This window comes from Capra hircus, chromosome 3 (assembly GCF_001704415.2).
Source record: "Capra hircus breed San Clemente chromosome 3, ASM170441v1, whole genome shotgun sequence".
NCBI lineage: Eukaryota > Metazoa > Chordata > Mammalia > Artiodactyla > Bovidae > Capra > Capra hircus.
This window is the reverse complement of record NC_030810.1, coordinates 27,655,741-27,668,263: the sequence shown is the minus strand read 5'-3', so window position 1 is coordinate 27,668,263 and position 12,523 is coordinate 27,655,741. Positions and strand designations below refer to the sequence as shown.

Below are 12,523 nucleotides of genomic sequence, written 5' to 3'. Positions count from 1 at the left end.
AGGCTTGGTCTCTGCTTGACTGGTGTAGGAATCAGCCAGAGAAGCAGGCAGGGCATTTCAGGCAGAGGGAACAGCAGTCAAAGGCCTGGAGCTGGAGACGTATGCAGCGTATTTGGGGAACCATATGCAGTTGGTGTTGAAGCTGTAAGTCCTGAGATGGGAGTGATGGAAAGAGGCAAGACTGCAGGGGCAGGTGGGGCGGGGTCATGGAAGGCCTCCACTGCCAAAGGAGGTGTTCAGGTGACCCCAAGGGCCCTCCTGTCCTGGAATTCTTCAGTTACTGATTCTCTTCTCAGGAACATGTTCCCAGCCAACCTGGTGGAAGCCACATTCAAGCAGGTGAGTGGGTTCCTGGGCGATGGAGGGTGGGCAGGCAGGGCCAGCCTGGGCCTGGCTTGGCTGATTAGTCTCCCTGTCTCTGGGGTTGGGATGCTACAGGAGAGGGTCGGGGGGAAGACCTAGATCTTTAGAGCCTCCTGTGGCTGTACCCCTGCCCTGGGTTCTGACTTTTCATGAGGAAGAATTATGAGAGGAGAAGGAAGCCCCTACTGAGTGCTGGCTCCGCCCTCGATTACGCCCATACTCATGCACTGGGTCTCTCTCAGACCTCACAGTAACCCTACCCCAGGCTAGGACCAGAACATCTCCTGGATGAGGAAACTGAGACTCAGGAGTGTTAAAGGATTTGCCCAAGGTTAAATCACTAGTAAATGGCAGAACTAGTAGGCGAACTCAGACCTGCTGGCATCAAAGCCTGCTTCCTTTTTCCTTTTAAAATAATCCTTTCCTGTAATAAAAACAGCAATAATACTCGCTGTAAAGTATTAGGGAAATACTAAAATAAATAAGTGAAATTCACTCAGTTGTGTCCAACTCTTTGTGACCCCCATGGACTGTAGCCTGCCAGGTTCCTCTGTTCATGGAATTCTCTAGGCCAGAATACTGGAGTGGGTAAGCTGTTGCCTTTTCCAGGGGATCTTCCCAACCCAGGTATTGAACCCAGGTTTCTTGCATTGCAGGCAGATTCTTTACCAGCTGAGCTACCAGGGAAGCCCAAAGCAGAGGATAAAAATACTTGTAGTTCCAGGACCTAGCAATAGTGATAGTAGATGGTATGCTTCTATCTTTTTTTCTCTGTCGAAATGTTTTTAAAAATAAAATTAGGATCATAGTACGCACACAGTGTGCATCTTGCTTTTTTCCCCACTCCCATTATATCATGAGCACTTTACATGGTTATTAATGCTTCTTGAAAATACAAGTCATGTACGGATGTGAGAGTTGGACCATAAAGAAGGCTGAGTACCGAAGAACTGACGCTTTCAAGTTATGATGTTGGAGAAGACTTTTGAGAATCCCTTGAACTGCAAGGAGATCAAACCAGTCAACCCTAAACGAAATCAATCCTGAATATTCACTGGAAGGACTGATGTTGAAGCTGAAGTTCCAATACTTTGGCCACCTGCTAACAAAGAGCTGACTCACTGGAAAAGCCCCTGATGCTGGGAAAGATTGAAGGCAGGAGGAGAAGCAGGTGACAGAAGATAAGATGGTTGGATGGATCACTGACTCAATGGAAATGAATTTGAGCAAACTCTGAGAGGTGGTGAAGGACAGGGAAGCCTGGTGTGCTGCAGTCCATGGGGTCGCAAAGAGTGGGACATGACTGAGCAGCTGAACAACAACAAAAAATACAATGCTTACTGATGATGTCATAGCCTGATGTAAGCCTAGGCTGTAATTTATTTGCCTGTTTCTCCTTTTGGTTGTTTACCAAAACAGCCTTGTTGTTATTCAGTCACTAAGTAATGTCTGACTCTGTACCCCATGGATTATAACACACCAGGCTCCTCTGTCCTCCACTGTCTCCCAGAGTTCACTCAAATCCATGTCCCTGAGTCAGCGATGCTATCTAACCATCTTATCCTCTGCTGCCTCCTTCTTCTGCCTTCAGTCTGTCCCAGTATCAGGGTCTTTTCCAGTGAGTTGGCTCTTCACATCAAGCAGCTAAAGAATTGGAGCTTATGAATAGTCAGGGTCAGTTTCCAACAACCCTGTACACAAATCTTTATTTGCACTTCTAATAATTTCCCTTCTAAAATGTCAGTCTGGTTGACTCAGTCCAACAAGCATTTCCTGATCTTCCCTGTGGTGGGCCCTGTATTGAGCCTGGAGACACACAAGAGGTGGTTGAGAGATGGAGGAGAGGCTCCAAAATAAGGAGCTGTGAAAGCTTGAGCTAATCCCTGTATCTTCCCTCACCTCTTGTGTCTTCATTTATGGAAGGAGCCAAGTGGTGAAGGGCCCTGAATGCTAGGCTAGGGAGTTTGGATATTATCCCAACAGTGATGGGCAATTACTGAAGATGTGAGAGAGAAAGAGAACATTGCTCTACTTTCTACCCCATCTGAAATGCCCTTTATCTTTTGGGAAACTCCTACCCTTCCTTCAAGAATCAGCACCTGGCGCAGAGTGTTCAACACTGGGATGATGACGGTGGTTGTGATGCTGATGGTGGTGGTAGTGATGATAGCAGTGATGGTTACAGTAGGCTTACCATGTGCCAGGCACTACTGTCAGAACTTTACATATATCACCTCATTTAACCTAATGAGGTAAGTAACTATTAAGACCCCACTTCACAGATGAGGGAACTGAAGCACTGACGTTTTAGGTATATTTCCTAAGTGGCTCCTTTTCTCCACCCACCCCCAGATACTTTGCTTTATTGATACTTGGTGTTAGGAAGATAGGAGCCCTTGTTTGGGCTCATAGTACCTGAGGAATGAGAAGAAAAGACTTGGCAATGTCCTGGGGGCTGAGGAAGAGGGGTAGCTGACTTGGTCACCCAGCTCTCCCCAGCTGGCGTCTCATCTCATCAAGAAAGCTTGGGGCAAACTAAGCTTTCCTAACAGGAGGTCCAAATTTCCTTCAGTGGAAGGCAGGGCTGGCTGGCTGTTAGGCAGATGCATAGTGGGTGGCTGAAAGAGGACAAACAGGTGAATGGAGGATCATCCAGGCAGATTATCTGTATAGGAGATGGATGGATGGTTAGAGAGGGTCCCACCCGGGTGGCACTTGTGGTAAAGAATGTCAATGCAAGAGATGTAAGAGACGCAGATTTGATCCCTGGGTCGGGAAGATCCCCTGGAGAAGGGCGTGGCAACCCACTCCAGTATTCTCGCCTGGAGAATTCCATGGTCAGAGGAGCCTGGTGGGCTACAGTCCACAGGGTCTCACAGAGTCGGACGTGACTGAAGTGACTTATCACAGGTAGGTGTGACGATGCACAGAAAGAAGAGAGGAGGAGGGATGGAGGGAGGTGTGCCTGGGTAGTGTGTGGGTGAACGAACAAATCTAAGTTTTGCTTTTTGGTAAAATATTGATAATAATCCCTGTCCTGCCTATGTCATGGGGTTCAGTTCAGTTCAGTTCAGTTCAGTCACTCAGTTGTGTCACGGGGTTACTGTCAACCAAATAGTTCATGAGTGGATACAGATGTGCTTCTAAGATGTTATTATTATCGTTGTTGATATCACGCTTGGTCCTGACTCACTGGGGTGTCGCCCACCAGTATCGCACCAAGACCACCCCCGTTGTCAAGTCCCCCACGGTAGCATCAGAGGAGGCCCCTTCTCGGCGGATCCTCATCTACGGGGTCCAGGAGGAGAATGGCTCTCGTGTGCAGAACTTCGCCCTGGACCTGACGCCCCCTCCAGAGGTCGTTTACAAGTCAGAGCCCGGCACCAGCGATGGCATGAACGTGCTGGGCATCGTCATCTTCTCTGCCACCATGGGTATGTGCTGCCCGCCACCGCAGGAAGCCCTGGAGTCTGGCCCTCCTTGCATTTACCCCTCCCTGTGTTCTGTGTCCAGTAACAGTGTCCAATAGCCTGGAGTCTCCCCATCTTCCAGGAGGTTCCTTCCTTTCCTTTTCTGAGGGAGTGACTCAAGTCCCTATTGCATTACCCAGGGACAAGGGGGTGTCCCTAGCCCTCCCCAAGTTGGAGCTGCTGTTCCTCACTGGGAATTCCCCACGCCTGGGTGCTATTTGCCTCCAGGGGTGTTGGTCCTCTCTCTGAGAAGGCCATGCCTCTGACCTTGCCAGCAGCTGTTTGTTTAAAGCCCTCATTCTTCTCTTCTACCCTCAACCACAAGGCTCTCTCAGTGGCCCTTCTCTCTGCAGACCTGTCTGTGCCATTTCTGGGGGCCTGTGACCATACCCTTTCCTTTGCTGGGTCCCCAAGGCCCACCACAGGCTACTTACCATGGAGCTGGTGAAGTTTAACTTGCGCAGGTCCCTTCTAAGGCCTGCATCCTTTTTCCTTTAAAAATTTTATGTTCTTTTTCTTGAAGAAGGCTCCAAGCTGTGCAAACTTCAGATCCTCCAAAACCTCGATTATGCCTCTGCCTGCAGCGTCCCCCCCTTGACCACCCACACCGACATATGCACACAGCCTTCTTCCTTCTTTGGTAGCAGTGGTTTGCCACTAAGTTGTGTCCAGCTCTTGCCACCCCATGGACTGTAGCCCACCAGGCTTCTTTGTCCATGGAGTTTTCCAGGTGAGATTGCTGGGAGTGGGTTGCATTTCCTTCTCCGGGGGATATTTCCAACCAAGGATCAAACCTGCATCTCCTGCATTGCAGGCAGATTCTTTACCAGCTGAGCTACCAGTGAAGTCCTCTTCCTTTTTCAGAGTCTAGGAATTCCTAACGCCTCCACAACTATCTAGCTTGTCAGTCCCACCTTATCCTTCTAGGTCATTCCAGGGGTCACCAGGAGCCTCACTATAAAATCCTATTGGCCCCTTCCCCCAGCCCCAGCCCTGGGCCTAGTGGGGTGCTCTCCAGCTTCCAGCTCCTGCACAGGGTTTTCTTCTCAAGCGGAAATTCTCCCATCTTCTTGGTCTCTTGGGCAAGGAACTTGGGGGTTACTTTCTACTTTGCCCTCTGCTTCAACTCACACCCAAATCCCATCAGGTCTGCCTCTGAAATCTCTCCAGCCCCTCCATTTCCTTCTGCCCACTGCCCCAGCCAAGGCCACTGTCATCTCTCACCTGGTTTCTGGAAAAACTCCCCCAAGAATCCCCTGTCCTTGTGTGTCCTCCTCACAGGGTCACTGAGTCCCCATGTAAAGCCTCCGCCGGCTCCACTGTCCTCAGAGAGGGGTGCAAACACTGCGTGACCTACAGAGCCTGTGAGCTCCGGCCAGGCTGCCGCTCTGGGCCGGCTCACCTCCCCAGCCACTCTGCCTGTCGGTTCCTGGAAGGCGCCTCCCTCAACCAGGCTGCTCCTGCCCCTCCCTCTCCGCTACACTTTTCTCATCCTTGAGGGGGCTTAGTATAAGCATCCCATCCTGGGGAAAAGTCTAACCCCAGTCAGATGCCCTGTGTTATTCCTTAAATGTTTGACCCAATACAACTGCCTACTTGTTAGTGCGGCTGTTTAATGCCTGCGGGGCAGCTGTGTACGTTCCATGCAGGCAGAGACAGGTCTTGGTCTCTTTGGTTAGCAGGTGCTCGGTAAACTGGGAAAGATGGGTGGACAGGCAGATGAACAACAATGGGGAATGGAGCTCTTTTCATCCTGGTCAAAAGGCCAGGTGGGCACACAGAGGGGCCAGGACCTCAGAGACCCTGGTGTATGAGAGGACGGTGTTTGGAAGCATCCTCAGCATCTCTGATAATCTGTCCCCCGCCTTGGACTTTCTTCCTTTTCCCCAGCCATCAGTGCTGTTTTAGGTCTGGGAGCATACAAAAAGGACATCTATTAGCAGAACTAAAGAAAACTTTGAGAGCCTTCAACTCGTTTCGCTGTTTACTGAGCACATGTCACTGTCCGCGAGTCGGTGCTATCCTCAACTCTAGCCATGCCAATGTCTCTGTGTGCCCCCGCCTGAGTGTGCGTGAGCACACTCGTGCAGCTACTCCCCTCACTGAGCCTCCTTCCCCGTCTTCTCCCTGGTGTTGGGATGTGGCTGATGCTAAGGTGGCATTGGCCTTGCTTGTGGGAGGAAGCCCACTGCCACCCTCCACATCCCATGTACAGTTGCTCTAAGCCAGCCAGAGCCTGGGGGTGGAACAGGGAGCCTGATGAGGAGCAGGAATAGCTGTGGAGGGACAGAGTCAGCGGGAAACCGAGCTCTGACTTCAGCCAGGCTTCCACAGGCCAGAGGGACAGAGCTGGGCCCAGTGTCGCCTGCCTCTCTGGCCTCTCCCACCCACCCCAGTAGGGCCCCTCCACTCCCCTGCCCGGTGGTAGCTGCTCCCTGTTCCGCATGGGTTCGGGGCATCCTGGGCAGGGAAAGAGCTCTTCCCTGGGGTTCCAGAGGCCAGGATCCAGATCTTGCCCCTCACCGGCTGAGTCAGTGGATGAACCTCTTGGACACGGCAACAGTAAGCTCCATGAAGGTAGACACAGAGTGTATATTATGCTCTCCATCTTTGTGTCACCAGTGGGAGAGCAGTTGCTTGTCACTGTCCCGGGAGTGACCTAATTGTGGTTACTGCATGAGCTCAGAACCCCAAGGGGAGGGTGACAGGGGCTTCGGAAAAATCTTTGCCATTCATTCCCTTGTTCAATCATTCATTCAATAAGTTGCCCTCATGGGTTAACTTTCTGTTGGAGGAGACAGAACACAACGGATGACTGTTGTAATCAGTGATACGAGGGGATCAGAAAGAGATGGGTTAGAGAATAAACGGGGAGGTGCAGGCCTCCAGGCCAGGGCTTCAAGCATCAGGAACTGAGTGGACAAAGCCCCCACCACAGCCAAGAGCTTGATGTAGTCTAGAAACGTGAGGAAGGCACGATGCAGAAACAGAGTGAGGAAGGGAAAGGAGGGCCAGACAGAGGCGTGAGTTAGAGGCATGGCCAGGCCAGGTGGGGCCTGAGCCAGGGTGAGAGGGGTGGGCTGTTGGTTATGGTCTCTGTGTGCAGGAAAGTCAGTTGGGGGTGTCGGCAGGGAGCATTTTTATTTTTAGAAGGAGGCACGTGCTGCTGGGTAGAGAGGAGGAAGAGATGGAGCCCTGTGGGGAGGTCACAGCCCTCTCCAGCGGGGATGCCGGGAAGGGAGGGGAAGTAGGGAGGAAGCGCTGGGTGGCAGAGGCTGCTGGGCTGTTGGCCAGGTGCTGAGATCTGTGTGTGCCCATGGTCTGTCCCTGCCTGGCCACAGCACGTGCTGGCTCACGCAGGTGTCCTGCAGGTCTCCTGCAGGTCTGCCTCCCTCTGCCGGGTCTATCATTGGCTATGTCCCTGTCCCGCAGGCATCATGCTGGGCCGCATGGGTGACAGCGGGGCCCCGCTGGTCAGCTTCTGCCAGTGCCTCAACGAGTCTGTCATGAAGATCGTGGCCGTGGCTGTGTGGTGAGCCTCGTCGTGGGGGTCGAGGGTGGACTCCTACCTACTCCACCCGCTGCCAGCCCTGCCCTGGGAAGCTGGAGGGACCCCATGGTCCTATAGGAATGAGCAGAAAGCTGCACAGAAGGATACCCCCAGCCCTGTCCAGGCCAAGTTCCAGCCCCGGGCCTGCCACTTCTGGCCCTGTCAGGCCCACTGGAGGCAAACCAAGAGCTAATCCGCCTGGCGCTGACCTCTCAGGCTGTTTCCCCATCTCTTGGGGCCTCATTAGCTCAGCTTTTGGAGAAAGGAGACACTGGAAGGGACAGCCAGCTGCCACTCCTTGGCTCAGAGTTCAGACCTTAGGAATCTTCCAGCCCAACCCTGCACAGTGAGATAGGGTAAGGCAAAGGCCTGCCAAGGTCAGCCATAGAGGCTGTCTCATTGCTGGGCTGAAATGTGGGCCTGCAGAGGAAGGCAGAAAGGTGAGGGCTGTGCATGGCTGGACTGGTTAAGGGGGCATTGGTGACACCATATGCCAGGCACCCGGGTACATAGTCACTTTCTATCCTCACAAGAGTCCTGGAAGGCTCAGGACGGACAGGCCCAGCAGGGCCTCCCAGGGCCTCCCAGGGTCTTTGCCTGCCTGGTGCTGAGCCGGCTGCCCTGCCCACCCTAGGTACTTCCCCTTTGGCATCGTGTTTCTCATTGCTGGCAAGATCCTGGAGATGGACAACCCCACGACCGTAGGAAAGAAGCTGGGCTTCTATGCAGTCACCGTGGTGTGCGGGCTGGTCGTCCATGGCCTCTTCATCCTGCCCCTGCTCTACTTCTTCATCACCAAAAAGAACCCCATCGTCTTCATCCGCGGCATCCTCCAGGCCCTGCTCATCGCGCTGGCCACCTCCTCCAGGTAGCCCTGGGTGGTAAAAGTGTCAGGGAGGAGACCATGGCTGACAGCTATTCTTCTGTCCAACCATCATTGGTCTGTAGCCATGGAACCATGGAAAGTGTCGATGTGACCTACTTCACAAACTTGGGGGAGGATTCGGTAACAAGACCTATTCTTGAAATGCTTGAGCCCCTACCTTCCCGAATGGCAGCAAGCCCTCCTCCACATCCCCAGTGTTCGCTTGGTCCACATGGGGGTTGGCTTCCACGTGTCAGGGGCAGGCGGAGCTGGAGAGTGTCAGGTCTGCAGTCCCTGCTGCCTTTCACTGCCACGTGGAGCTTCTGTCGGAGTCAGGCCCTCCGCTCTTCAGGGGCTTTGCCTGTTTACTGTCACTGGCAGGTGGCCCTGTCACAACGTTGGCAGTGTCTCTAGACAGTGGGGATTTGAGTCATGATTCCATTACCCACTAGCTCTGTGACTGCGGGCAAGTCACCCCACCTCCCCGGGTGGTGGGATTAGTTTCCTCATATACAGACTGGGGATCACTGTGGCCTCTGGCACATAGAGTTGCTGTGTGATTAATGGAGATAACCCACTAAGGCCATTCTGGGCTTGGTGAAGCAACACCTGACCTCAAGCATCCCAGACCGCAACTGAGAGCGGAAGACCCAGGGGGATGAAGTCATGCAAATTCTGCTACTGAGCGAGGAGAAGGGAAGGAGGCGGTCACTTTCTGGGCATCTAACCCTGTGAAGAAAGAGGGGTTCTCCCCACAGTGAGTGTCCAAGCTCTACACGAAGGAAGTCACCTAAACCTGAGCCCATGTCTCTGGCTCCAAAGGCCTGACTCTTCCCTCCATCCCTTCCTGCCTTCTCTTCCCTACGCCTCAGTCCCCCAGTCTGTGAAATGGGATTAAGGATCACCACAGACCTCCTTCCCCTGCATCCACATAATCCACCCTCGGCAGCAGAAGCACCTCATGCAGGACTCGGGAGGAGCAGAACCAGTGAGGAACAGCCCTAGAAGCCTTGTCTGGGAGCCCCATCCAGGGTAGAGGGTGGAGGCGAGAGGGAAAGATGGAGCCCCGAGCAGCTGCCGTTCCCCCGGTTGCTGGTTAAGCCTACCGGCGCCAGCAGCCCTCGCCGTTTCCTGCAGGAACCGCAGGCTCGGGTCCAGCATGCCTGGGACCCATGAGGGGCTCTAGCAAGTGTGCCTCTGAGGAGTAAGGGCTGTGGGGCTACGCAAACCTGAATTTTAGGCCCAACACTGCTACTGGGAGCTCGGTAGCAACACAGCTACAAGAGCAAGGGCTACCATTGGTTGAGTACCTACGATGGGTGCTTCCTAAATCGCTAAATCCTGTCCGACTCTTTGTGATCCTATGGACTGTAGCCCACCAGGCTCCTCTGTCCATGGAATTCTCCAGGCGAGAATACTGCAGTGGGTTGCCACGCCCTCCTCAAGGGGATCTTCCCAACCCAGGGATCAAACCTGGGTCTCCTGCATTGCAGGCAAATTCTTTACTGTCTGAACCACCAGGGAAGTGAAGCGAAAGTCGCTCAGTCGTGTCCAACTCTTTGTGACCCTATGGACTATGCAGTCCATGGAATTCTGCAGGCCAGAATATTGCAGTGGGTAGCCTTTCCCTTCTCCAGGAGATCTTCCCAATCCAGGGTCTGAATGTAGGTTTCCCACCTTGCAGGCAGATTCTTTGCCAGCTGAACCACAAGGGAAGCCCAAACCACCAGGGAAGCCACCTACAATATGTAGACGCTATTCTAAGCACTCTCTTGTTGAATTCTCCTAATAGTTCCATAGTGTACCAATTGTTTGGGACAAGGAAACTATGGCACGTACAAGTTGAGGAGGTGCCAAGGCCACTAAGCTAGTGGGAAGCTGGATCTGAAGCCAGTACTCCCACCCAGAGCCCTGCTGTTGACCACTTAATCTCCACTTTGCATGGTCATGTGACATGGCGTCAGCCCCTCCTCCCCTCTGGGCTTCATTTCTTCACCCGTTAAAGGAACTCAAAACCTTCCTAGCAGGAAGCCATGAAGTGTAAAGCACAGCACCCGGCACCTAGCAGATGCTCTGCTAGCGGTCACTCCCTTCCTGACCAGTGTGCACAGGGGGTCTCTAAGGCCCTGAGCCTGGGCAAGTCTGGCCACATGACCATTTTAAAAGCCCCTTCAGTCTGTTCAGCCTAGATGGGCCAGCTGCCTGGCATTGGGGGTTGGGGGGGGGCGCTTGTGTTACCAACCTGGGGACCCTGACCATCCTGGAGGAGGGTGATGGGCAGACACTGGCCCTTCTATTCACAGCTCAGCCACATTGCCCATCACCTTTAAGTGCCTGCTGGAGAACAACCACATCGACCGGCGCATTGCCCGCTTTGTGCTGCCCGTGGGCGCCACGATCAACATGGATGGCACCGCGCTCTACGAGGCTGTGGCTGCCATCTTCATTGCCCAGGTCAACAACTACGAGCTGGACTTCGGCCAGATCATCACCATCAGGTGTGCTCCTGACATCCAGCACCCAGTGTGGATTGGGGGTGATTGTTCTGGAAGGGCCTTCGGGAGTCTTGAGCTCCCATATCCCATGCAGTCTCTGAGGCCCAGAGAGGGCAAGGGGCTCATTCCAGGCCACACAGCAAGTCAATGCTGGGGTCTCATGATTCAGGGCACCAGGCTCCTTCCCCAGGGCCACCCTGCAGGTGGGGAGCTCTGAGCAACTTGGGAAGCTAGGGCCCAGAGGAGGGCCTGCAGCAGGGACATGCGTAGCAGGGAGCACACTTCAGGCAGGCACAGGGCAAGCAGAGGCCAGCGGCAGGACTGAGGACAGTGGAGGGGCTGCTGGTGTGGCTGGAGCTGTGGGACGGTGCTAGGTGAGGACAGAGGTGAAAGGGAAGGCCTCGCATGCCAGCCTGAGGGTACAAGTCTGACCCTGGGGACCCAGTGCCAGTGGACGATGGGAACCCGTGGACAACTTTCTGGAATCCTACTCTGACAGCGGCCTGCCAGGCTCCTCTGTCCATGGGATTCCCCAGGCAAGAATACTGGAGTGGGTTGCCACGCCCTCCTCCAGGGGATCTTCCCAACCCAGGGATCAAACCCAGACACAGGGCTTTCCACAGACTTCTTAGGACGTTCTGCTGAGGCCAGGGATACAGCCTCTGGGACCACAGGACCTTGGGCAGAGGCGTGCCCCTGCCCCCAGAATGCCCTGCTGTGGCATTCCTAATAATGCCTGCTCCACAGTGCTGTCCCCAGAGGCTCTGGCATTCTGGCCTCCTCCTTGGGTCCAGGGCCCAACAGTGCTGCCTACCCTCTCCTGCAGCATCACAGCCACCGCAGCCAGCATCGGGGCAGCTGGCATCCCCCAGGCCGGGCTCGTCACCATGGTCATCGTGCTCACCTCCGTGGGCCTTCCCACCGACGACATCACCCTCATCATCGCTGTTGACTGGGCTCTGTGAGTGGGGTTCCCCCCACCCTCTCCTGTCCCCTGGGAGGCAGGTGCTCACGGTGGACCAGGGAGCTGCCATGGTTTGGCACAGTGGGTACTCATTGACACCTGTCCAGCTGCATGATCTGTGGGGCCCAGTTTTCAAATGTGAAAACCTAGGATCCCTTGTTCAAAAACTACAAAGAATTTCAGGAGGGTGGGAGCAGAGCATGAGCCCAAGCCCTTTGACACACAGGCCCTGAGGCACAACACAGTCACATGCCTGCATCACCCACTTCAGCACCGCCAGGGGGTGCTGGGCCAGGAGGACCAGGAAGACACCCGTCCCATGAGCACCACCCTCTCCCAGCTCCCCTTACAACAGAGGGCCTGCCGCTCACCGCCCACCTTGGCCCACCAGGGACCGTTTCCGCACCATGATTAACGTGCTGGGGGATGCACTGGCTGCTGGGATCATGGCTCACGTCTGCCGGAAAGACTTCGCTCAGGACACGGGCCCCGAGGTGAGCACACCCTCTCTCTCCGACCAGGCTGCCCAAAGGCCCAAGGGTGAACCCAGGAGTGGTGGGCAGGGCAGCACATCAGCTACCCACCAGCTGGGCCGCCTTCCACCCATCCCTCCACACCTTGATCTCCTCACGGGCACCTAGGTGACAGATTCCTCTCGTAGCTGATTGTTGAACCCAGTCAGCATCCTCAGGGAGCCATACCCTAGTGTCCTGTTGACAACAAGGCCAGCGTTCACATGTCTGCTGGGACCTTCATGGTCCTCGGGGCTCCTTCAATAACCACTTGGAGTGGCTGTCCCACTCCGTGGGGAGGACG

At 54.4% G+C, this 12,523-nt stretch overlaps 1 protein-coding gene across 2 annotated transcripts in view; it reads left to right on the top strand.

The window, feature by feature from the left end:
* SLC1A7 (solute carrier family 1 member 7) overlaps positions 1 to 12,523 on the top strand; it is a 53,980-nt gene that overhangs the window by 37,539 nt on the left and 3,918 nt on the right. The window contains exons 4-10 of one of the 2 annotated variants that reach the window (XR_001295520.2): positions 297 to 339; positions 3,575 to 3,797; positions 7,266 to 7,365; positions 8,018 to 8,251; positions 10,580 to 10,746; positions 11,570 to 11,704; positions 12,099 to 12,201. Coding sequence is in view for 1 of the 2 variants with exons in the window: in XM_005678397.3 (XP_005678454.1) it covers positions 297 to 339; positions 3,575 to 3,797; positions 7,266 to 7,365; positions 8,018 to 8,251; positions 10,552 to 10,746; positions 11,570 to 11,704; positions 12,099 to 12,201 (1,033 nt within the window). In the remaining variant the exon portion in view is untranslated. Of the gene's footprint in view, positions 1 to 296; positions 340 to 3,574; positions 3,798 to 7,265; positions 7,366 to 8,017; positions 8,252 to 10,551; positions 10,747 to 11,569; positions 11,705 to 12,098; positions 12,202 to 12,523 lie in introns of both variants that reach the window. The other variant, XM_005678397.3, reaches the window with a different exon arrangement.